Raw genomic sequence first — 27240 nt, forward strand, 5'->3', positions numbered from 1 at the left:
CGTTTTATTCTGTGCACAATAGGTTGGGTGATAATGCAGGACAACAGCTTGGACAGCATTGGCCAGTCAGCTGGTCCAACTAAACTGCATTGGTGTGAGCAGTTGCAGTTCAGACGTACAAATATACCAACACAGAAACAATATAGCTTAGAATGTCATTCAGTTTTTCAAAAGAGTATGATATAGTGTTAGGCAAAACTCCAGCACTACCGCACACTTCTTAGCTGAGAAGACAGAAAGCATAAAATGCTCTCGTTCTCATCTCACACAGTATTCTAATAACAAACAAGAACGATGAAAATTCCAAGCTTAACACAAGGTAATTTTTCTGAGTGAGCTGCGTGTGATACAAAAGCATACTATTGTTTAATACTGAAGCCACAGAAGGTGTTAATTAGTTATGGTAATCTCTCAGCTCCTTCCTAATCCGAATCCAAGAAATACAGTTCAGTTCTGGTACTATATAGCACCAGCATTTGGCAGTAACATGTGAAAAAGCTGTGTGCGTTAGTTCCAGTCGGTCTGGCAGCTTAACAGTCATGTTATTTCTCGCAACAAATCACTTAACTTGGCTATAGATCAGTTCTGTTGGGTTCATAATCAGTTCTGTTGGGTTCATATTGTAAAGGCACAGTGGCAAATGTAAAATTGCAGCATTTGTATGGGCTACTTGATGCCATGAAATTGATTGTTTTTCATGCTTCTACTACACTTACCACTCTGATTTGTGTCCTTCGTTAACGATCTTTCATAAAATATCAACTATTAAGATTTTATATTTGAAATGAAAACAGGAATTTCACAGGTAATATGTAATTAGAAACAATGAGACGTGCACTATTCACAAAAATGATGACAAATTTTACAATTACGAGATGTAGGCATTTCAAACTGAAGGAAGAAAAAGGATAACTAAGGCGATACTTGAACCAGCTATCCATGAACTACACCAGACTATCTGTCTACTACACTACCGATTCCTCTATACAAGCAGTTTGTATTTACACCTTGACACCATATAGTCCCTTGGAAAACTTGAACGCCGATTTTTTTCTGTAAATTTATGTAAAACATTAACAACCACCCACCCACAGCATGACACTCGAGAGCACAACAGTACAACGACTGTGACTATACACAATTTAATATATTACAATATCTTAAAGTTTCATGTAACGTAACTTAGTAATATGGTATCTAATACATAAGTAGGACCTGTTCCAAGAACTTAACAACACCAGTATGCATACACTATGGCTACTGAGAAATCATAGTGTTTGTGTTTGTTTACATCAGGTTTATTCTTATGATGAACAGGGTATAGTTCCTAGTTCCCCATGCATCCCTTGCAGTAGTGCCACATGAGTCAAATTTTATGATTGTTTCAGCAAGATCCGATTCCACAATACGTCACAAAGCTTTAGCGTATCGGGAAATTTCTAGCCAGTTCGAGCATGAGTATCATTTGTTCAACCTACCCTTCCAAATTCTCTGCACGAGATCTCAATAACCAAAGATTCATTTGTAAATGTAAACCAACTCCTATATCAATGTATTACACCATGTAAAAATGTTGATCTCAGTAACCATAGATTGATCTGCAAATGTAAAACAACCCTGTATTTTTCAACAGACAAGTTTGGGAAAAACTTCATCTTACTGTTTCTTCATGTTTTTGTTTTGAAGTAAGTCTTACTGAAAACCTTACTTAGGCTGTAAATTCCGATTGGTTTGGATCGGCTGATAATAGTGACCCAAGAGGAGGACTTTGTAGATTTTAAATCTGTTTAACCTTAGTATTTTAAGATCTGTTTTACAGAAAGCTTTCTTAGGATTTTCCTCTTTAAAGAAAAAGCCACTGCACTTTTGCCCAGATTATATGACTCATTTACTGATTGCTAAGTTTTATCAATTGTACTTTTTTTTTGGACAGCAGGATTTACAGAGTAAGTTTTGATTTTTTAAAAGCAGGTTTATGGTTCTTGAATTGTGGCGTTATTAACCACTTCATCCATTAGTGCTATATTTTGTAATGATTTTAAGTGTGTTTCAGATTTTCCCTGAGCCCTGTACAAAGGGTATTAGGAGAGTTTTGCAATAAGACACAAGAATAAGTCACAGGAGACTGATTGTTGCTGTATTCTGAAAATACTTCATACTTACATTGTAGCTGCTGTGGCAAGTCTGTGGGCACAAAGTGAGACTCAAGCAGTTTTGCAGTACAACTTTGCATATGGTTTAAATGTAGACCAGTGCTTTGAAGAAATGACTCTTTCACTAAGAGATGTGTGTCCACATCGCACAACTATATTCAGATGGTTCAGAGAATTCAAAAGAGGATGCTGAGAGGACAGGAAGGCCAAAATCATCAGTTACGGAGAAAAACATTGATGCTGTGAGGAAAAAACTAGACGAAGAGATGTGAGTGACCTACAGGCAGATAAGGCTAAATGCACCAGCAATTCATTCGATTCTACATAATTTGCATGAACTTAGCTGTCTCTAGGTGCCACATGGATTGATGAAGAGCAGATGACACAATGTGTGACATGGTGCTGGGAGATATTAAAGAAGTTTTCTAAGGGACAATCTCTCAGAATGTGAATAACATCGTGATAGGTGATGAGACTTGGCCTTTCTTTTATGACATGCCATCTAAGACTCAAAACAAAGTTTGGGTCTTTGAAGATGACATACCCATAGCCATCAGAAAATCCTGATCAGTAAAGACAAAAAGATAGTTATTTTTTTCAAATCAAGTGGAATTGTGGAGCCTGTTGTTTTGGACACACAGAAGATAGTCACAGCTAAGTGGTACACTGGGCAGTGCCTGCCCAAAGTCATCCAATCTTTGAAGGACCTGCGACTGAAGTAGAAAATGGATGCTTGGTTCCTCCATCAAGATAACACTCCAGTCTGCTGCGCCAAAGCATGCACCGAATATTTACAGGGTTCAGGACTGAAATTTCTTGAGCACCCTCCTTACCGTCCAAACCTTGCCACTTATGTCTTTGTACTGTTCCTGCATGTGAAAATGAAACTGAAAGGAATGCAGTTTTCAAGTGATGAGGATCTCCTGAGGGCTTGGGCAATTTATCTGTGTTTCCTCTCGGTTTCTGGCCACCACCCTTCCATGTTCAAATTGTGGCCTAGTTGGCAATCTAGTTCAGTAGTATTAAAGCAACAGATCAATGTATGATGTTAAGTTTTAGTAATGAACAGCGAAAATGTAGCAGGCTGTACACATTTTTTTCTTTTCACCATTTTGAGTTTTGTGAAGGTTTGAAATTATGTGTAACAACGTTTGGAAGTCTGAAATATTGGATGATGAAGTATGGGTAATTTGTGCGCCACATGTTATGCTTCCTTATGACAAATGATACAATTTCTGACAGTAATACTTGTATTAAATCTTTAACATAAAATTATACCTCTTAGAGTGTAGATTATAACAGTATTATTTATTTTAAAATTCTGTCATTAATTAAATGAAGCAATGAAAGTCAAATTTTTATTGTCCCTGGAAGCCATTACATGGGAGACCTGTAACTGAGATTTGGTTCCATATTAGCCATTTAGTAACACAGATACTATGTGACGAAATGAGAAGAGTACAGACATCTTATTATTACATGCTGAACGCTAGATGCTTATCTCGGGGGAAGATACTAACCCGTATTTTTGAAGCGAGTTACAATGTACTTGCTTTCTTTTTAGAAAACAGTTCCCGATTGAAAGGTTGATTATTTGGTAGAAAGTATCTCCTTCAAATTACCTATTTCACTGAAATTTTTAAAGGGCAAATCAATTTAATTTAACTTTTCAAGGCAAACAAGTAAATTAATTTACTAATCATGAAAAAATTCATGCTTTCAAGAAAAAGATAGAATTTTTTCAAGAAAAAGATAGAATTTTGGACAATTTGAATGTTTTTCACTGAGTTTTGAAATGAGAGAGACGTTTATTGACAATGTTATTCTGTATTGGTACCCAATGAGGCATTTAACTAGCATTTTCCAAATTAACAGCAGATTAAATATAAAAATGAACTACATACTAAAAACCTATTTATTGTCAATACTTGCCTTTCAACTACGTCAAAAGTATATGTTTCAATCCCCAATAAAGAAGAACAAATCTGGTTGTAGCACAATAAATATGTAATTATACAGCTAATCATAATCATTAAAATTAGTTAGCTGACGTGCTCTACATGATAAAGAATATTTTCTTAATCATCGTTGACATGATATATATCCATCAATTTTAATTTACATTTATACAGGGTGAACATCAATAAAACCAATAACCAATAAACTGTAGGAATGGACTCCTGACTGGAAATTGATGAAAAAAGGTCGTGAACATAAGTCCCGAAATGGAGGGTGTGCCTGCAACGACAACAAATCGCCCATGGCACATTACAGAGCTGCATTGCATCTATAGCATGTCACAACAGATGTTCAAAGTGGCCTCCATGGGAATGCAGGTGATAGGGACAGCAGCGGTTGTAATGCAGCACACACATAATCTTACTCTGGCTTACACCATGCTCATGGGTCACTCACCTGGAGCAAGTTCTAGAGCTTGTCTCAATATCCTGTAGAAACCAGTCCTCCAAATCTGATGTACACAAAGTCCGCTGCCTCCTTGCACATTTGTATGTCTAAAAGGAGCCATGATCATACAAATGCCAAAAACGGACTTGACATGTTGTGTGATGTGGTTGGTGTCTGTGAGGGTACTTGTTTCAGTACAGCCCTGCTGCCTCTCATCCGTTTCCATCTGCATGGCCATACAAAAACACCATCTTTGCTTGTTCCCGACAGGAATACCCGACCATTTTGCTGTTTACAGTATGCTGCATCACTTACATAGGCTGCAACACACAAGGAACACATGGTACAAGATCAGAGGAACTGTCATTCGCCACCCATCTACTGGCAATGATGCATTTGCAAATACATGTTCCTAGAACCTTTTTTTCCCTTAACAACATAAGAGTAGAGACTGATCTCATTATTGTGGCAGCACATTAGAGGTAGCAATTTCTGAAAATGGGATCTGATGTTCATGTTTATTTGCCATTGATTTCATAATAATTAATATTATCAAATACATTACGCAACTAAAAAGTTATCTTCTCCTTGACATTTATATGGCTTTATTTATATTTTTTTTTTTTTGGTACAAATTTAAATGCTTTTACAAATATGTCATCTGAACAAGCTTTATTCGCAATATGTACACCTTAGTAAAACAGAAATCTTCCACAAATTTTACTTCTTGTTCCTTCAGAAACAACATCTACTTATATCACAAATAAATAATCACTAATTGTGCATTCAGTATGTTTCTCCTCAACATCTAGTCACATGAAGCACGTTCGGATTGGATCTTTTTCAGCCTCTGCAATGATTTCTGTGCCGCTTGGTGAATTTTTGGGTCCAACTTATCTGCAAAGCAACAAATAACCAAATGGGTTTATATCTTCATTGTTGAATTTGACTGATATTATTCAAAAGAAAATCTGAGTTCTTACATATTTTATGTTTTCCCTGAATAGGAAATCTAATTGGCAATTCTTGTGGGTCCTCACAGATGAAAACAAATGGTGACTCACTCTCTCCATCAGGGTATCTTTCTCTGTATTCCTCTTGTGGAAGGCAATCCACAACATTCACACATCCAAGCAAACAGCTTGTTGGATAGCTACTTGGGAACTTTATCCTGTCTGAAAAGATAATGAATAAATTTGAAATGTATGTACCAATTAAGAGATACAGGTTTTCAAAAACAATCCTATGAACTGTATACATGTATGTACTGAACAAAAGATAAATATAATTTATGCAGTCTTAGGACCCTCACAAGTTCAGTACACATCGACAGTACAGAGACAATGCTGTCTCAGAAAAATCACACTTATAGTCGAAATGGCATAAGACGATCCCTACTAGCTCACAGCATTGTTGCCAGCTTTCAACTGCAAAGTACTAACAAATGCACACGAAAACAGTAACCACCTACAGAGTTGTGGCAACACCGAGGCACTGCCGCAGAGATGTTTACAAAATCACATTATATTACTGACTGAGGTAGGCCTACAAAGCTGTCATGCCAAGTGAACTGCAACAGCCAGGGATCAACTTATGCCAACCATAATATAGATAATATAATGAGGATACAATTACTATAATACAATATTGATACAATTAATATACTACAAAGTGCAAAAGTAAAGAGACAGCACAGAAAAACAGATGATTAGCTTAGCAAACTAGTGGTAGCTTATCTTCAAACAACCTTCACACATTTGATTTTAGGCACCTCCAACAATCTTTACTCATCACTGTGAAATAAAAAGTTAGCTAAAACTCTCCTGACATATAAATGTTTCCAGGTTATTGAACTGCAAGGTTTCAATGAAGATTTTTAGGCAACAATATTCAGTGTTATTGGAACACCCAAGTAGCTCATAGCAAAATAAAAAGGACATGCATTAAAAATACAAAGTAAATCACAAAATAGAGCTGGGAAACAGCAAATAAATACTATACTTCTGTTATCACTAATATTTTGACCATAAACTATTCAGCCATCTTCCCAGCTAGCCCTAAAAACTGACAGCAAAGCACTCTCACCCCCACATAAGCCTGCAGAGTGAGCCAGTTCCACATGCAAACAGGGATAATTGAACTGGAAGAAATACCACGGGGCTGTAGCAATATATGCTACTGTTACAATGTTTGCACAGGATAGTGTGTCAGAATTCTAGTCAACAGGGGAGCAACAGTACTGTTGACCAAGTACTAACTACCATAACAGCCACTGCTGAATTCCAGATTTTGTGAAGCATAAAACCATCATCTCACTTGTCATACATCACAGCAAGGCTCGGTGGTTCTGTGATGGATGACTTAATTCTAAGGAAGGCAGTCATCTATAATATTCTTTGTCAGTGTTGTTTCCCATATATCAGATGTACTTTATGTACAGTTTAAGAATGTAGCATGGAACATTGCGTTATTCAGGGGGTTCATTTAAGCTGAAGACACTTAAATACCTCAAAAACTATGCATGGGATCAAAAAAAAAAGTAATAATTCCAATTTATTTGTTTCAGAAGGGGACATCCAATGATACCCCATCCTATGCGCTGGTGGCAGGTGGGGGTGCAGCTTGGAAATTTCCGATGGGAATCCCCATTTCATATTGCAGATTATGATTCTACAGCAAAATCTACAAACATTTTGTTGGTAGCTTTTTCTTCATTTCACCACAGATGGCACATTAATCGGAGAAATAGAAATTGGTACACAATCGTAATTTATGACATACTACTCAGTGGCCCTTGAATATCCAATGGGATGTGGGACCCCCACCTCCATCTTGCAAGGGTAGGACAGGCTAATACTTTATAACTTCTAATTGGAAACCCCATTTGCAACATTGTATTTCTCCGATATATCGAACAGGGGACTACTCAATGCACCACCATGGCCTGCATAGATCTACGACGTATCATTATGGACAGCACCCTGCAACCGGAGCTCACATGTCGTGCAGAGTAGAACAGATTTCGGCTCTAAATATTGAAATACTTGCACAATGTTTACTGTCTGCACACCTACATATCATTTGGAGAACAGGTCGTGCATGTGGACAATGAATGTTGCAACAACAGAACAAAAAATTGAAATGATCCTGATTTACGGAGAATGTAGGAGAAATGTTAAGACTGTATGCCGAGTATTTTCCAGAGAAAGCTCGCTCTCATTCAGCCTTTTACAAGGTTGTGAAAACCTTTATATCTGATGGCAGCATACAGTCCAGCAAATAAAATGAAGCAAACGTGTTACAGGAGAAGGTAATGAAATAGCTGTACTAGGGGCAGTGCACCGCAACCCATAAATAAGGACGCAGCAATTACACCGCGATTCCAGTGTGTCCTTAGGTAGTATTCACACAATACTGCATCATCGGAAGTGTCATCCACATCATGTGTCACTGCATCAAGAACTTCACGGTGCTGATTTCCATAACCAGGTAGAGTTTAGTGAATGGGCACGTCAACAAATGCAAACAACCCCATGTTCTTTGCCGAGGTATTATTTTCCAATGAGTCTACATTCATTAACCGTACCAGTGTTAACTGGCACAACATACATTACTGGGGTGTACAAATCTCCAACAATCAGGGTAAATTGGCCACATCCTTGGTCGATTGATGTAGGTGTGGGTATCATGGGGGAACACACTCATTGGTCCATATTATATCAACAGCACGCTGAATGGACACAAATAATGAAAGTTTTTGGAACAGGAACTGCCACTACTACTGCAGGATGTTACTCTGGATGTTCGTCAATGTATTTGGTTTCATCATGACAGTGGCCCAGCACATTATGCAACTGAATCATGGGAAGTATTAGACCATGTTTACACTGATATGTGGATTGGCAGAGGTTGCCATGCTGGATTTGATGTCACTGGATTTGTTTCTGGGAATATATTTATAAGATAAGGTATACCAGCAAGTGCGAACAGGCCGTGAAGACATGGTCGACTGCATCAGAAACGCCTGTTCTGACATTCCCGCAGATATACTTCTGTCCTGTTTTATTTGAAAAGCAAATCACTAAACATTTGAACACTTACTTTAGTTTAGTTGGGAAGGTAGAGTAGCATTTGTCTTGAGCCATGGTCACAGTGGCACATGAAGTAGTCCCCTGTTTGATATGTTGGAGGAATACAGTGTTGTGAATGGGGTTTACAATTAGAAGTTATGAAATCCTGGACTGTTCTACCACTAAAAAATGGAGGTGGGGTATCATTTGCCACTGAATATTCAAGGGTCATTGAGTAGCACATCATAAATTACACTTGTGTACCCATTTCTATTACTCTGATTACAGTGCTACCTATGATGAAATGAAGAAAATGCCTCACAAAAAACATATGTAGATTTTGCTGCAGAATCATAATCTGCAATATAAAATTGGGGTTTCCCTTAAGGATTTCGAAGTCCCCCTCCCTCCCCATCCCACCACCCGTACATGTAGTGGGGATGAGGGGTCGAATATGGTATCATTGGATGTCCCCCTCTGATATAAGCAAATTGGAATTACAACTTTTATTATCCAATTTTTTGAGATATTTCAATGTCCTCAGTTAAAATGAACAGCCCGCTACCTGATAAATGTGCTGTGGTCGAGTATTGTATTTAGGCTGGAGAATGTTCAGCTTTTAACATCTATATCCTGACTTTCAGTTCTCAGAGACACCACTGAAATGTGTGTGAAGAGTGAAGTTACTACCCATGATGATGATTTTAATCTTGACAAAATGTGGAATCTACCACTGGAAATAGTTAGCAGACAGTCAGACAATGGTACTATACCCTCGTCAATCACAATTTGTCACAAAACATCCTTCACAGAGGTGTCCATGGTAGCATATATGTTTGCCACCTGTGCATTATGTCTTCCAATGTGATTATTAATGTGCACATGTGTAATTGGCTTAATCTACCAGTTTATAAAATGTATAGTAGTCCTGTACCATCAATCATTAGGACTCACTCTAAAGATAGCTGAATGGATTACAGCCACAATATTAGCAGATAAACTTTAGTTTCTACTTAATTCCCAAACTTTGATGGACCAAATGATACATTGTGAAAACATACAGCTACAGAATAAATACAGCTGTAAAGAGATCTCTGGAAAGCAATTTGAGGAACTGATAATGCAAAAGGCATTTATACTGCGGGCTGTAGAATGGTTCTGTAGGGTGGATATATTTCTTTTTCATGTCCAAGTCCATTACCAATAGAAAGAAGTTGTCTTGCAGTAGGCAGTAGTATATTCCTAGAGCAATCACCAACTTTAATAATAGACTTTCTTGGGATAGTTTAAGTCTATCTTCAAGAGTCTGATAGTTCAGTTCTTTCATTATCTTTGTAACACCCTCCCACGGATTAACCAAACGTGTGACCATTCATGCTATCCTTATCTGTGTATGTCCAGTATCCCATCCCCTGTTAGTTGTATCTGGCTCGGATTCCAGAGACTTGAGCAATATTCTAGAATCAGTCCCTAGTGTGATTATAAATCTTGGTCTACCACACATTTTACCCGTGACTGAACTGTGATCATTGCATTTCATATCCCTATAAGATGTTAAAGTTTGTGTGAGTTGGCTGATTCCATCAGTGATTCACTGATATTATAGTCATAGAATACTAGGTTTTTTCATTTTGTGAAGAGCACAATTTTATATTTTTGAACATTTCAAGCAAGTTGCTATTCTTTGCACCAATTTGCAATCTTATCAAGATCTGTCTGAATATTTATGCTGCTTCTTTAAGACAGTACTTCCTTATAGATAACTGGGAGGTAATTAATATAAAACATGAACAGCAAGGGTCCCAATACACTTCCCTGTGTCACACCTGAAGTTACTTATACATCTGACAGTGACTCTCCATCCAAGATAAGTTACTGCATCGTCCCTATCAAAAAGTCCTCAATCCAGTCACAAATTTCTCTCAATATCCTATACGATCATACTTTTGCCAATAAGCATAGGTAAGGTACTGAGACATATGCTTTTCAGAAATCAAAAAATATTGCATCTTCATGGTGGCCTCGATTCAAAGATTTCAGTAAATCATATGACAAAAGTGTGAGACAGGTTTCACATGACCGATATTTTTGGAATCTCTGCTGGTCAGCTTGGAGGAGGTCATTCTGTCCAAGATACTTCATTATGTTTAAGCTCAGAATATGTTCTAAGATTCTACGACAAATCAATGTCAAGGATAGTGGACAGTAGTTTTGTGGATCACTTGTACTACCCTTCCCTTAGATGGGTGTGACCTGTGCTTAATTCCAAGAACTGGGTACAGTTTGTTGTTCAAGAGATCTACAATAGATAATAGTTAGAAGAGGGGCTAACTCGGCCACAAATTCAGTATAGAATCATATGTCCTGGGGCTTTGTTTAGTTTTAATGATTTCAGTTGTTTCTCAACACCACTGACACTAATAATTATGAGGGTTGGAACTTTAATAGTGATAACTATTTATTTACAGCTCATGCAAAATAGATACACGTTTCAAAATTTTACTGACCTTCAAAGTAGTCACCAGCACTACATATAACCTGTCGCCAGCGATGTGGAAATCATAGGATACTCTTAACAGTGCCAGTTTGAATGGCGCTGTCTATTGCCCGACGAATTTGTAGCAGTTCTGAAGCGAATGTCATGAATTGTATCCTTCAGTATAGAAATCCAGTTGAACAGTTTAGAAATCGAGTTGCACTTGCAAGGGCTTAAGTCAGGGGAGCGCAGTAGGTGGTATAGCAGCTAGTAGCCCCATCAGTCAAACAAATCAGTAACAGTTTGCACTGTACGTGCTTGAGCATTGTCCTGCAAAATGACGGTCAGGTCATGCAGAAAGTGTCATTACTTCTGTTTCTGTGCTGGTCATTTTTGGAACACAACTTACGACCAACTTTTTCTTCATTTCACCACAGATGGCACATTAATCGGAGAAATAGAAATTGGTACACAATCGTAATTTATGACATACTACTCAGTGGCCCTTGAATATCCAATGGGATGTGGGACCCCCACCTCCATCTTGCAAGGGTAGGACAGGCTAATACTTTATAACTTCTAATTGGAAACCCCATTTGCAACATTGTATTTCTCCGATATATCGAACAGGGGACTACTCAATGCACCACCATGGCCTGCATAGATCTACGACGTATCATTATGGACAGCACCCTGCAACCGGAGCTCACATGTCGTGCAGAGTAGAACAGATTTCGGCTCTAAATATTGAAATACTTGCACAATGTTTACTGTCTGCACACCTACATATCATTTGGAGAACAGGTCGTGCATGTGGACAATGAATGTTGCAACAACAGAACAAAAAATTGAAATGATCCTGATTTACGGAGAATGTAGGAGAAATGTTAAGACTGTATGCCGAGTATTTTCCAGAGAAAGCTCGCTCTCATTCAGCCTTTTACAAGGTTGTGAAAACCTTTATATCTGATGGCAGCATACAGTCCAGCAAATAAAATGAAGCAAACGTGTTACAGGAGAAGGTAATGAAATAGCTGTACTAGGGGCAGTGCACCGCAACCCATAAATAAGGACGCAGCAATTACACCGCGATTCCAGTGTGTCCTTAGGTAGTATTCACACAATACTGCATCATCGGAAGTGTCATCCACATCATGTGTCACTGCATCAAGAACTTCACGGTGCTGATTTCCATAACCAGGTAGAGTTTAGTGAATGGGCACGTCAACAAATGCAAACAACCCCATGTTCTTTGCCGAGGTATTATTTTCCAATGAGTCTACATTCATTAACCGTACCAGTGTTAACTGGCACAACATACATTACTGGGGTGTACAAATCTCCAACAATCAGGGTAAATTGGCCACATCCTTGGTCGATTGATGTAGGTGTGGGTATCATGGGGGAACACACTCATTGGTCCATATTATATCAACAGCACGCTGAATGGACACAAATAATGAAAGTTTTTGGAACAGGAACTGCCACTACTACTGCAGGATGTTACTCTGGATGTTCGTCAATGTATTTGGTTTCATCATGACAGTGGCCCAGCACATTATGCAACTGAATCATGGGAAGTATTAGACCATGTTTACACTGATATGTGGATTGGCAGAGGTTGCCATGCTGGATTTGATGTCACTGGATTTGTTTCTGGGAATATATTTATAAGATAAGGTATACCAGCAAGTGCGAACAGGCCGTGAAGACATGGTCGACTGCATCAGAAACGCCTGTTCTGACATTCCCGCAGATATACTTCTGTCCTGTTTTATTTGAAAAGCAAATCACTAAACATTTGAACACTTACTTTAGTTTAGTTGGGAAGGTAGAGTAGCATTTGTCTTGAGCCATGGTCACAGTGGCACATGAAGTAGTCCCCTGTTTGATATGTTGGAGGAATACAGTGTTGTGAATGGGGTTTACAATTAGAAGTTATGAAATCCTGGACTGTTCTACCACTAAAAAATGGAGGTGGGGTATCATTTGCCACTGAATATTCAAGGGTCATTGAGTAGCACATCATAAATTACACTTGTGTACCCATTTCTATTACTCTGATTACAGTGCTACCTATGATGAAATGAAGAAAATGCCTCACAAAAAACATATGTAGATTTTGCTGCAGAATCATAATCTGCAATATAAAATTGGGGTTTCCCTTAAGGATTTCGAAGTCCCCCTCCCTCCCCATCCCACCACCCGTACATGTAGTGGGGATGAGGGGTCGAATATGGTATCATTGGATGTCCCCCTCTGATATAAGCAAATTGGAATTACAACTTTTATTATCCAATTTTTTGAGATATTTCAATGTCCTCAGTTAAAATGAACAGCCCGCTACCTGATAAATGTGCTGTGGTCGAGTATTGTATTTAGGCTGGAGAATGTTCAGCTTTTAACATCTATATCCTGACTTTCAGTTCTCAGAGACACCACTGAAATGTGTGTGAAGAGTGAAGTTACTACCCATGATGATGATTTTAATCTTGACAAAATGTGGAATCTACCACTGGAAATAGTTAGCAGACAGTCAGACAATGGTACTATACCCTCGTCAATCACAATTTGTCACAAAACATCCTTCACAGAGGTGTCCATGGTAGCATATATGTTTGCCACCTGTGCATTATGTCTTCCAATGTGATTATTAATGTGCACATGTGTAATTGGCTTAATCTACCAGTTTATAAAATGTATAGTAGTCCTGTACCATCAATCATTAGGACTCACTCTAAAGATAGCTGAATGGATTACAGCCACAATATTAGCAGATAAACTTTAGTTTCTACTTAATTCCCAAACTTTGATGGACCAAATGATACATTGTGAAAACATACAGCTACAGAATAAATACAGCTGTAAAGAGATCTCTGGAAAGCAATTTGAGGAACTGATAATGCAAAAGGCATTTATACTGCGGGCTGTAGAATGGTTCTGTAGGGTGGATATATTTCTTTTTCATGTCCAAGTCCATTACCAATAGAAAGAAGTTGTCTTGCAGTAGGCAGTAGTATATTCCTAGAGCAATCACCAACTTTAATAATAGACTTTCTTGGGATAGTTTAAGTCTATCTTCAAGAGTCTGATAGTTCAGTTCTTTCATTATCTTTGTAACACCCTCCCACGGATTAACCAAACGTGTGACCATTCATGCTATCCTTATCTGTGTATGTCCAGTATCCCATCCCCTGTTAGTTGTATCTGGCTCGGATTCCAGAGACTTGAGCAATATTCTAGAATCAGTCCCTAGTGTGATTATAAATCTTGGTCTACCACACATTTTACCCGTGACTGAACTGTGATCATTGCATTTCATATCCCTATAAGATGTTAAAGTTTGTGTGAGTTGGCTGATTCCATCAGTGATTCACTGATATTATAGTCATAGAATACTAGGTTTTTTCATTTTGTGAAGAGCACAATTTTATATTTTTGAACATTTCAAGCAAGTTGCTATTCTTTGCACCAATTTGCAATCTTATCAAGATCTGTCTGAATATTTATGCTGCTTCTTTAAGACAGTACTTCCTTATAGATAACTGGGAGGTAATTAATATAAAACATGAACAGCAAGGGTCCCAATACACTTCCCTGTGTCACACCTGAAGTTACTTATACATCTGACAGTGACTCTCCATCCAAGATAAGTTACTGCATCGTCCCTATCAAAAAGTCCTCAATCCAGTCACAAATTTCTCTCAATATCCTATACGATCATACTTTTGCCAATAAGCATAGGTAAGGTACTGAGACATATGCTTTTCAGAAATCAAAAAATATTGCATCTTCATGGTGGCCTCGATTCAAAGATTTCAGTAAATCATATGACAAAAGTGTGAGACAGGTTTCACATGACCGATATTTTTGGAATCTCTGCTGGTCAGCTTGGAGGAGGTCATTCTGTCCAAGATACTTCATTATGTTTAAGCTCAGAATATGTTCTAAGATTCTACGACAAATCAATGTCAAGGATAGTGGACAGTAGTTTTGTGGATCACTTGTACTACCCTTCCCTTAGATGGGTGTGACCTGTGCTTAATTCCAAGAACTGGGTACAGTTTGTTGTTCAAGAGATCTACAATAGATAATAGTTAGAAGAGGGGCTAACTCGGCCACAAATTCAGTATAGAATCATATGTCCTGGGGCTTTGTTTAGTTTTAATGATTTCAGTTGTTTCTCAACACCACTGACACTAATAATTATGAGGGTTGGAACTTTAATAGTGATAACTATTTATTTACAGCTCATGCAAAATAGATACACGTTTCAAAATTTTACTGACCTTCAAAGTAGTCACCAGCACTACATATAACCTGTCGCCAGCGATGTGGAAATCATAGGATACTCTTAACAGTGCCAGTTTGAATGGCGCTGTCTATTGCCCGACGAATTTGTAGCAGTTCTGAAGCGAATGTCATGAATTGTATCCTTCAGTATAGAAATCCAGTTGAACAGTTTAGAAATCGAGTTGCACTTGCAAGGGCTTAAGTCAGGGGAGTGCAGTAGGTGGTATAGCAGCTAGTAGCCCCATCAGTCAAACAAATCAGTAACAGTTTGCACTGTACGTGCTTGAGCATTGTCCTGCAAAATGACGGTCAGGTCATGCAGAAAGTGTCATCACTTCTGTCTCTAAGTTGGTCGTAAGTTGTGTTCCAAAAATGACCAGCACAGAAACAGAAGTAATGACACTTTCTGCATGACCTGACCGTCATTTTGCAGGACAATGTTCAAGCACGTACAGTGCAAACTGTTACCGATTTGTTTAACTGATGGGGCTGCTAAGTGCTACACCACCTACTGCACTCCCCTGACTTAAGCCCTCGTAAGTTCAACTCAATTTCTAAACTGAAGGGAACACTTCACGGCATTTGCTTCAGAACTGCTACAAATTCGTCAGGCACTAGACCGCACCGGTCAAACTGTCAACACAGCTGGCACTGCTAAGAATATCCTACAACTTCCACATTGCTGGCAACGGGTTATACACAATGCTGGTGACTACCCTGAAGGTCAGTAAAACTTTGAAACACATATCTATTTTGCACGAGCTGTAAATAAATAGTTGCCACTATTAAAGTTCCAACCCTCATATTTCATTCCGCTTTTCAGTGGTATGAAGCTTAAATTGGGGCAATTATCCTGTGGTTTCCTTTGTAAAGGAACATTTGAAAATGGAATTAAGCATTTCATTTCAGCTTTTGCTTTTCTATTCTCAATTTCAGTTCCCGTCTCATTCGCTAGGGACTGGATACAAACTTTGGTACCACTAACAGTTTTTACATGGCCCACAATTTCTTTGGATTTTGTATAATGGCATTTGATAATAATCTGCAATGGTAGTCGCTGAAGGTATCATGTTGCTCTCTTCGCAGTCAAGCACATTTTTCTATCTATAGCCCTAAACTTTATTTTACACCTATTATGCAACAATCTGTTTCTTTAGAAGTTTCTTTACAGTGAGTGTGTACCACGGAGGGTCTCTCTCATTATGGATGGTTCTCCTGGATAATATCTACCCAGTGCATCGTCAACTATACTTTTAAATCTGAACCATAAATGCACTACACGTCCCAGATCTGTGCTTAAAGTTTCAAGTTTCTCACTGAGATACAACACTACTGATTTTTAACTAATTTACTGAACATATATATCTTTCTGCTTGTTTTAGTTGTTCTTTGCACTTTGGTAATCATAGCTGCCACAACCATATCACGGTCAGCAATACCAGTTTCGACGTGGATCTTCTCAAAGAGGTCAGATGTATTTGTTGCCATTAGATCCAATATATTTCCATTATGAGTGGGGTTCCAAACTACCCGTTCTAGGTAGTTTTTGGAGAAAGTATTTAATAATGTTTCACAGAATGTCTAATCATGCCCACCATTAATAAAACTAATTTTCCTAATTACTTGTTGGATGACAAAGTCTCCAATGATGATTACAAATGGTTGAGGAACTTATGTACAAGTGAACTAAGGTTTTTTATAAAGTTTTCGGTTACAGCAAGAGGAGAGCCCAATGCATGACAGATGGATCCAGCTATCATTTTACTCCCACCCATCATACTGTGTCTTGCCCAAGAAATCTCACATGCAGCTTCAGTTCCTATCTTGGTGGATTTGAGTTTCTTGTCTACTGTCGCCAATACACCATCTCCATTTCCCATTTACCTATTCATTTGATATACACTTGTGCTGAAGATCTTACAAGGGGATACCCAAAAAAATTGGAATTATTTTTAAAAGCTATATATTTTCAAATTTTTCAAAACGACCTTATCCATTTCAAAATACTCTCAATTAGAGCTAAACCATTGTCCCGTCGGTTCTTCCACTGTTCGGAACACTTTTTGTAGTCAGCTTTAGAAATGGCTGACAGCTCTTTCAGCATTTTTTTCTTGACTTCTTCAATGTTGTCAAGCCGGTGCCCTTTCATGCATGGAAATAAGAAAAAGTCACATGGAGCCAGGCCAGAGGAGTAAGGTATTTAGGCCAGTGAAACCATGCCATTTTTTGCCAAAAACTGTCTAACAGAGATGGTTGTGTGCACAGGTGCGTTGTCAATGTGGAAGATGCTTCTGTTAAAATTACAGTTGATCAGTTGTCTATCAACAGTCTGTGAGCGCAAGCTCTCAATTTTTTTTCAATATTTTCGTCGATTCGGGCAGTTTTGGATGTCCAGAATGAGGTCTGTCATCAATCGACATGCCATTTTTAAACCAAGCAAACCACTCATATACTTGAGTTTTTCTCTTACCATCATTTTGATAAGCTATTTTCAACTTTAAAACATTTTCAGCAGCATTTTTACCAAGTAGCAAACAAAATTTCACCGCTGCACATTGTTCACTTAAACTTGCTGTAGTACAACATGAAACAATAACAAAACAGTGTTAGTAAAAACAATCACTGCAGATGAACAGAAAAAGTCAGGTTGACAGCACAGGTGGCACTGAACTGGCAATGAGTTGTGCTATACACGCCTAGCAGTAGAAATGCATACTACACAAGCTTCGCTCATAGCGAAGTTATTTTTTTTTTAACCTCCTTCATACTAAATCCTTTGCAGACAGCGATTACTTTCCAAACCTTGGCTGCAAAATGGGACTTCCCACATCACATCTGCACCAGCACCATGAACCAGCTGCAAAGGAGCACTCCACCCATTACCGAATATCACCTAACACTCAAACAACTATTTATCAGCACACAGGAAAATGAGGAACATCCTGCCCAAATTCCTTCCCAAATCTCCTAAAGTAGGATTTAGCAGACTGGATGGGGAGCAAAATACTAGTCCGTTTCTACACTGCACCTATTACCAACATCTAGTCCACATGGGTCATAACCTTGTGGAACACCCAGGTGCAAGACCTACCAGCAAATTCTATTCCTGTGCCATCACAGTCTTATACAGGGGATGGACAAAGATATAGAAACTCCAAAAACACAGCAGATAGGAAAGAGTGGTTCACCTGCAAAGGATGCTGGTGTGACCTATTCCTGAGTACTTCTCAAGTGTTTGGGACCCATACCAGGATGGATTGAAGGAAGACATTGAAGAAATTCAGAGGCAGGCAGCCAAATTTGTTACTAGTAGCTTTAAGTGTTACAGAGATGTTTTGGGACTCAAATGGAATTCACTGAGGGAAGGCAATGTTCTTTTCGAGAAACACTATTGAGAAAATTTAGAGAACCGGGCTTTGAAGCTGAATGCCAATGAATCTGCTGTCACTAACATGCATTTCGCATAAGGATCACAAAGATACAAGACAATATGGCTCATATGGAGCCATACATACATTCGTTTATCCCTTGCTATATCTGCAAGTGGAACAGGAAAGGAAATGACTAGTGGTACAGGGTACCCTCTGCCATGCACCATGTGGTGGCTTGTGGAGTATCTATGTAGATGTAGATTACCATGTCTAATAATGGTATAGGCAAACCTTTGGCATTCAAAACTTTCAGTCATCTTGGAATGGATAAATAGAGGTCCTGTGTGGTTTTCAAGGGAATGTTATACCACTATTCCTGCAAAATAGTGGTAAGTTCAAGTAACAATGGACAGCAACATGCACCCTTCCCTCCAAAGTACACCACAAAGGCTCAATAATATTGAGATCAAGTGACTGTGGTAACCAGGGGAGATGTGAAAAGTCAACCCTGTGCTCATAAAACCAGTCCTTGAAGATGGCAGCTGTGCAAATGGGGGCCTTGTTATCTTGGAACACAGCACCTCTATTTGGTAACAAACATTGTGACACGGGACGGATCCGATCAGTCAAAATGGTCACACAATATTTGGCAATATGCAACCTTGAGAGTAGCCACTGGACCGAAATCATCACTGAAATGCCACTATGCTTCACTCTTGGAAAGCAAACTTGGCCAGGTGTTGTAAAAAGTGTGGAACAAGACTCACCTGACCAAATGACTTTCTTCTGTTACACCACTGTCCAAGTTTCATAGCTTTGGCACCAGATTTTCCTACTGAGTTGTTCTGGAATTCCAGCATGCCCTGCAGTTCCCTGCTTATGGAGCTCCCTTTGTGTTGTTTTGGTGTTGACAAGGTTAGTGAGTGTGACAATCACTTTTGCAGTCACCACTGTCATCCTCTTATTTTTCATCACAATCCTCTTCAATTACCGCCTGTCACAATCATTCAACACACCCTTTCATTGCTTGGTGACTTAGTGTATGATGTTTTCTCTCATTCCCTGTATATGGCACAAATTTCAACATGGTGCCTCTGAAACACCAAACACTTCGGCTACCTTGGTTACAGAAGCTCCCACCATATGAGCACCTACAATCTACTCATGTTCGAATTCACTGAGCACTGACATAACATACAACTACACAGAATACTATTTCTGACATGGGTGACACTTGCAGTATTGAGGACAATGCACAGTTTCCCTTTGTGGTCAAATATAAGAATGCGACTTGCAGTGCAGGTTTGCCTAACATTTGCATGTGTGTTCAGTTTCCATATTTTGTACACCCCTGTACTAACTTGTCAAAGGCAGGAGCACCTGGGAAAGCAGTCATTTGGAAGCTTAGCAATTGTTTTACTGTTATTTGTGTGCCCATTTAACATGTAACTATAGAGTTAATTTTGAACTATGTCTTTCATGCCAAATTTTAAGTTAAACATTAATTATCAAATTATGTACTTTACCCCCTACCTATCCTACCCCTAATGACACATCCAGTCAGTGTCTTGCCAACCTCTTCCATCTGCCTTATCCCTGAAAATTCACTCTCAACATCCCACTAAACCCATAACCTAAACCATTCCAAAACACTGTTGTCAACATATCAAACACTGCAATCCCACACTAGTTTCAATACTATCCAAATGTCTTACTTTCAGTCCAACACATGAATTAAATCATGATGGACTGGTCGAAGTCCTATTATCCTCTTTCCAATTCTTACAGTGGCAAAACTTTGTTGCCACCAACTCTTCCACCCAAAAGCTAACACTTTACCTTGCCTCTCCCAGTTCACACGTCATTCTACTGATGATCCTGAACTGACTCACTTCCACCCAACCGCCTTCTTGTTACCTTCCATGAAGTCCATACCTCCAACATGGCCTCCTCTTTTCCACAGTCCTTCATAAACAAATAAACATCTCAGTAGATGAAAGAAAAGCCATCCACAACCTTAGGACTAATTTTCATAAGAATCCCAGTAGACAATGGATCCATCATTGTTATGATGATCACAGTGACTACTTCACAGAAAGTATCTGATAACAGTCTAATTCTCCTACATGCAAGTCCTGCTGCAGTGATCCCACCCGAGAAGTTCAGAATAACTTCCAATCCTTATTCAAATTCTTAGACCTATCCTACAATAACTTACAAAATCCACATCCCTCCTCACCCCAGTTACTCTTGCCACACCCACCTTCTACATTCATTCAAAAATCCATAAATCTATCCACTCTCACAGCACAACTATAGTTAATACTGTGCTCTCTCAAAAAATTTCAAGTCTTGTGGAGCATCAACTCCAACTCCATATCCTACAGCCTAGCTTCTCATATAAAAATTCAGAAATAACTTTAATCACTATTTTTCACCATCCTCACTCCATTACATCTGTATTGCTAGTCTTCAGTGCTGATTCTGACTTCATATAAACGAACATCCTCGTGCCCAGGAGTAACTAATCTCTTTTGGAGGGCAGATATCTCTCTGCTGTGGAGTTCCTACAGCTGTCACCACATCCCAGTTACAGGTTGCTATTGGTTTCTATCTTCCCATGCTTCCCCATCTTCTTCTATTTCTCTTTTTCTTATTAGTTGCTTAACCCCCATCGAACCAGGCAATCTTCAGCCATTCTCTTCTTCTTCCCTGAGGATGGTACATTAAGATATGTCATCTGTCTGTCAGATTGTATGGACATACCAAGTGGGCTGCTGCTGTTGTATTCTACCCGTGATGCTTTTTTGAGTCTGGGTCATTTCCCTAATTGTCGTATTTCTTATGTAGTCTTGCCATTGATCTTGTGAGACAGTCCACTTCTACAACTCTCGATTTGTTTCTATTTTTTCCAGTAACCTCAGTCGTATTCATTAATCATTATGGGTTCTACAATATTTACTGGCTTTATTTTCCAAATTTATCTCACGTCACCATGACAGATAGTTTAAATTCTGGGTTTGCTGCTTTCCCATAGGCTACTCATTGCTGTCTTTCTCAGTTACATGTTCAATCTTCCAATATAATGTTGCTCAAATATTTATTTTTATTTATTTATTTATTTGTATGCACTGATGTGCTGGCCCTCTACTATTATATTTCCTAAATTTTCTCACTGGTCTTGTCTTTTGAAAACTACTTTCATTCTCCACTAGATATACAGATAAATAAGTGGCACGACAACGGGCACCCACGTGGGAGCCTTTTACATCAACCTGTTTGTGGAGAGGAGACCTTTGTGGTTATTTGAGAACAAAGATCACTTGTCTGGTTCAAGTTCATTCCTCCATCACATTAACACCTTCTCTCCTAACTGTCTCATCTTGTTCTTTTCATCCTAATAAACCACCTTCCTGAAGGTTGAACTCCACATTTCCTATGGCTCCATAAAAATCTCTGTCCATATGTATCCCACTAACAATCAACAGAACATCCATTTTGGCAGCTGTCACCACTTCCATATTAATGAATCTATCCCACACAATATGGCCACCCATCTTCTGCACAATATTCACACATATCTCTAATCCTCTGACCACTCCATCAACAATTTGCAGAACCCCTTCATCACACTGAAGTGGAACAACTTTAAGTACATCATCAGTCAGGGCTTTGACACCTATCAATGTGCTGAGAGATGACGAAAATCCTGTGCACGGTCCTTCCCACCTACTCTAAGTGATATTCCACTGCCCAATCAATCTGTGAAATATTGTGGTCCATCCTTACAACACACCTATTCTGAACTCCGTGCTGTATTGGTTTAAAGCCACTGGAAGATCCAGGTGCAAGATGTATCCTATGCACCAAATTTAACCTAGAGTCCCATCACAGGCATATACTACCATATGTTCTCAGAAAATCTAGGATGCCAAGGCCCTTGTGTAATACACATTTTGACACACACACACACACACACACACACACACACACACACACACACACACACACTGGGCGATGAAATGTTGTCTTTGATGGAAAAAATTATAGGTCACACCATTTTATGGTATACACAATTTATGAACTACCTTGGTGACAGTTGGACTTATGACGATGAAACCTGATAGGAATTTTTGGCCACTTGTAGTTAATTTCAGTTAAAATCAATATTTTAGTTGCAATAGGGTACACAGTACTGATAAATATCTTGAATGATATCAGTTTGCTACACTGGCTGTTACTGCTAGGATTAAACCATTCTTTTATTTCATATTGTTCACTACTAAGTATTTACAACTTTGTAGCCACTCTCATGTGTCTGCAAAGCATATCAGATACAACTTAAGTAAAATACAGGCCACAAAGTAAACATTAGTTGTTTAGCCAACAATAAAAAGTGAATTTACAGAGTACAGCCAGTTAAATGCACACACTATGGTTAGTGTGCTTGTCTATGTCATATAATTATATAAGTAAAGCATGTCTGGCCTGACATAGTATAAATTAAATGTTATTTTACTTTCCCTTCTTTTGTCTGATCATGCAGTTATTTTACCATTATGATTTTTAAGATAAGATAAAAACAAGTGTGAGCTTCAATACTGTTTTGGTGTACAGGTTGCTATACAGTTCTATATAGATTTTTACATATGTTTATGAAAAACTAATCAAGTGCTTGAATTATTATTTGTGATAGCGCACAGGCCTTGATGTTTTTTCTTTCTTTCTTTCTGTTTACCTCTCCATAAAGTAACTGGATGTTTTTCTTACTGTTAAGGAGAGAAGGCAGAACACTTCTGAGAACATTCACACATATATTAACATAATTTACTGATTTTAGTGAGACTTGTCACATATGTATGAATAATAAGATGCCTGTAGAGTAACATAGCACTCTACACAGCATTTACCAAACAAAGTGGCGATCGCCACCACAGAAGTATTATTTAAGTAATAAGTTAGTGCAGTATGCTGTTTGGAAGTTTGTTTTCTTTCTGTGCATGTAATATGGAATTTGCACACAGAGGATCTTTAAGCCAAGGACAACATCTGCTGCACATGCTGGTGGTCAGTATAGTCTGTGTCATGTGACCCTGCCCTCAAGATATAGCATGTGCCACCAAAGAAGGACGTCAACAACAATCGCGATGATGACACAGATATCTGGGGAATCAGAGTTCATTCTGTTAGCTGTCTTTCGAGAGAAAATGAACATCGATTACTATCAGACAGAATTGTACTGAGCACATTCAATGATACAGCTGTTTTGTCAAAGTACTGTATCAGGTATTTAACTACTGTAAGGAATAAATCAATATGTTCATATTAACAAACAAGGCTTCATTTATTGGAAAGTTGATAATTGCCAAAAGACCTTTTTAACTCCCAGCACAGAAGTTGCAGAAGGAAAAGTAGTCTGCATTAAGAAAAACACACATATTTATTCTGACATTTCAGTTCAAATATTAGAGGTCAGAACTGTTAATTGCTGACTGTCACGTGAGTTAAATATAACTCACATGAGGTGTTCTCGCCAGGTCACGTGAAGTAAATGCAACTCACGGACATTTTTCCATCTAAAGCTCTGTGGTGCAGTTGTAACTCACAGGAGCGTGCTGTGACTCAGTGTTATAGTAGGTTATGGCCCCAGTAACAAATCATGTTTGTGGCCTACAGTTTTCAAGAGCTCAAGAGTAGTTATTGACATTTGAATTCGTGAGTTATATATTGCTCACATGGCTCAGTCATATTGGACTTTTCTTCTTTTTATTATTTATTTATTTATTATTTAGTGTGAAATATTACTTACACAGTAGATTGCAAATCACACAAGTTTTATTTACATTCTTCAACTCTAATTGCAACAACAATGAAACTGAAAAATTTGGGTCATTCAGCTTTGTTTCTCTAACACCTGCATGCACTGTGCTTTATGAAAAAACACTCCTCGCAAAAATATGAGTCACAATTCTTACACTTCCATGCAGCTTGTTTGCATTTCTTGACAGCTTGCTCTCGTCCAAATTCATTCTTCATTTTTTCATAGCACACTGTACACCTACGTCTGGTGCTCCCATGTTCACAAGCGCAAACAATCTGCAGGTAACACGGTGGCTTTGGTGAGAGATTCCTCTTTGAATTCTGTGATTGAGATCTTCTTGTTGTTGATGTATCAGTAGATCACATGTGCATTCACCAGTGCTGACCCTGTCACCCATTCAATTGCAAGCTTCCTGCACCATTTCACTACCGCCTTAGACAATGAGAGTATGACTTCATTTGGTCAGAAAGATCTATAAAAGACTGACTGATTCTAGTCAATTATCATTGCCGGTTTTTTCTCTGTGCCCTTCCTGGATTGAACTTCTGATTCTTGTTCTTCATGAACAGTACTCAGCATCAGAACATCCCTCTTATCTTTCCATTTCAGTACCACTACACCTGTTGTACATTCCTTTGCTTTGTGTTCCCCCTTCTTCAGTTTTGCCTGTACAACATCTTGAGGATTCAGTTTTCTGTTTGATCTTAGAGTACCAACTAAATGTGTTGACTGTTCAATAAGCTGGTGTGCTAGATGAACATTTGTGTAAAAAATTGTCTGTATATAAGATTTTGCCCTCATTTAGTAATCCATTCATAAGGCTCATAACAACAGAAGTGGCAAGAGGAGCACTAGGATTCATTCTTCCCACAGTAAACATTCATATTCCAGGTGTAGCCACCGTTTACACAAAGTTTGACCAATTTAATTCCAAATTTATGGCACTTATTCTTTATATACTGAATGAAACTTAATCTTCCTCGAAATGGCACAAGGGTTTCGTCAATGCAAACTTCTTTCTCCGGCACAACTGCACTTATAAATCTCTACAGTAATTTATCAATAAGAGGTTGAATTTTGAATAAGCTGTCTCCCGGTGGGCACTGATTGTTATCGGGAAAATGCCACATACGTAAAAGCAGTTCAAAACGATTGCGTGACATAACATTTTTTTTTACACTGTTGTGATAGAGCATATTTCTTGACCAATAACCTGGAATCCTCAGTTTTGCATTTAGTGACATCCATAACAAAAATCCTAAAAATTGTTCTATTTCAGTTTTCCTGACATTAGTCCACTTTTTCAGCTGTGAATTAACAGTTACTGAATGACTTTCTAAGACTTATTTTGCACACAAATTAGTTTGCTGAGTCACATATTCTAAAATTTCATCAGTTACAAAATATTTGAAGAAATCATATGGTGTCTTGCCTTTGAGAGTTAGTGGAGCAGAAGCATTTACACCAGAACTGGAATGAATAAATGTAAAGTTTTTCATATTTTTTCCCGTAACTGGCCCCCAAACAATCTCATTAGAATTTGTTCTAAGTGTGTCATCTTCATCTTCAGAACTTTCTGACATTACACTTACTTCAATTGAGCCTGAATCAACTGTTGTAGTTATGGCAGTAACACTGTTAGACGTGCTTTGTTGCCTGGTTTTTACATCTGCGAAGTCTGGTTCTTTGACTGAATGTAGACAAAAACTCTTCTTCCTACCTTAACTGATGTGATTCCATCAACAGAACTTCCAGTTTTGCTTCCAGTCTCCTCTGGTAAAAATTCGTCTGAGCTATCACCAAATAAAGACACAGAATCTTCACCACTTATGTCCATAACTTCATCCAAAAGCTGCTGTACATGCCTTTGTTCATCTTCATAACTTCTACGAGACTTTTCTTCTGCCATAATATCACTTTGTTACGGAGCAAACAATACTGAATAAAGACTGTAGCAAGAATGCAGGAAAGGAATAATGGAACTGTACACAAATAGTACTGTGGAATGCAAAACTGACAGGAGTACAAACCTAAAATCCCGGGAGCGGAAAGACTTCCCTTCGGGGAAAAAAAGGACAGATGTACACTCGCACACACACACATATCCATCCGCACATACACAGACACAAGCAGACATATTATTATGTCTGCTTGTGTCTGTGTATGTGCGGATGGATATGTGTGTGTGTGTGTGTGTGTGTGTGTGTGTGTGTGTGTGTGTGTGTGTGTGTGTGTGTGCGCGAGTGTACATCTATCCTTTTTTTCCCCTAAGGGAAGTCTTTCCGCTCCTGGGATTGGAATGACTCCTTACCCTCTCCCTTAAAACCCACATCCTTTCGTCTTTCCCTCTCCTTCCTGAAGAAGCAACCATCGGTTGCGAAAGCTAGCAATTCTGTGTGTGTGTTTTGTTCATGTGCCTGTCTGCCGGCGCTTTCCCGCTTGGTAAGTCTTGGAATCTTTGTTTTTAATATGTTTTGTAGAGGTTGTGTAGATTGACTTTTTGTGTCACTTTAGAGGGCATGTATAATACTTTTGGTATTAATTTACACGACCTATCTCATATTTTCGTTAGATTTAGTACAAAATACTTGATGTTAACATTTATGAAAGTGGTTACTTATGTAGAGGACAGAGACAGGGTTATAATGAT

General features: G+C 38.5%; 1 protein-coding gene and 1 long non-coding RNA gene across 3 annotated transcripts in view; one reads left to right on the plus strand and one right to left on the minus strand.

Moving 5' to 3' along the window:
- LOC126307660 (uncharacterized) overlaps window positions 1–3508 on the plus strand; it is a 30327-nt gene extending 26819 nt beyond the window's left edge. The window contains exon 3 of the long non-coding RNA XR_007553655.1: window positions 2054–3508. This is a non-coding gene — a long non-coding RNA (uncharacterized LOC126307660). The remainder of the gene's footprint in view (window positions 1–2053) is intronic.
- Window positions 3509–5147: 1639 nt separating this feature from the next.
- The window catches only part of LOC126307661 (activating signal cointegrator 1), a 118462-nt gene continuing 96369 nt past the window's right edge, over window positions 5148–27240 (minus strand). For both annotated transcript variants that reach the window (XM_049992076.1, XM_049992077.1), the window contains 2 exons: window positions 5543–5734; window positions 5148–5456 (listed from right to left, as the gene is read on the minus strand). In XM_049992076.1, coding sequence (XP_049848033.1) covers window positions 5368–5456; window positions 5543–5734 — 281 coding nt within the window. In that variant the 3' untranslated portion in view covers window positions 5148–5367. The remainder of the gene's footprint in view (window positions 5457–5542; window positions 5735–27240) is intronic.

Source organism: Schistocerca gregaria, unplaced genomic scaffold, assembly GCF_023897955.1.
Source record: "Schistocerca gregaria isolate iqSchGreg1 unplaced genomic scaffold, iqSchGreg1.2 ptg000355l, whole genome shotgun sequence".
Taxonomy (NCBI): domain Eukaryota; kingdom Metazoa; phylum Arthropoda; class Insecta; order Orthoptera; family Acrididae; genus Schistocerca; species Schistocerca gregaria.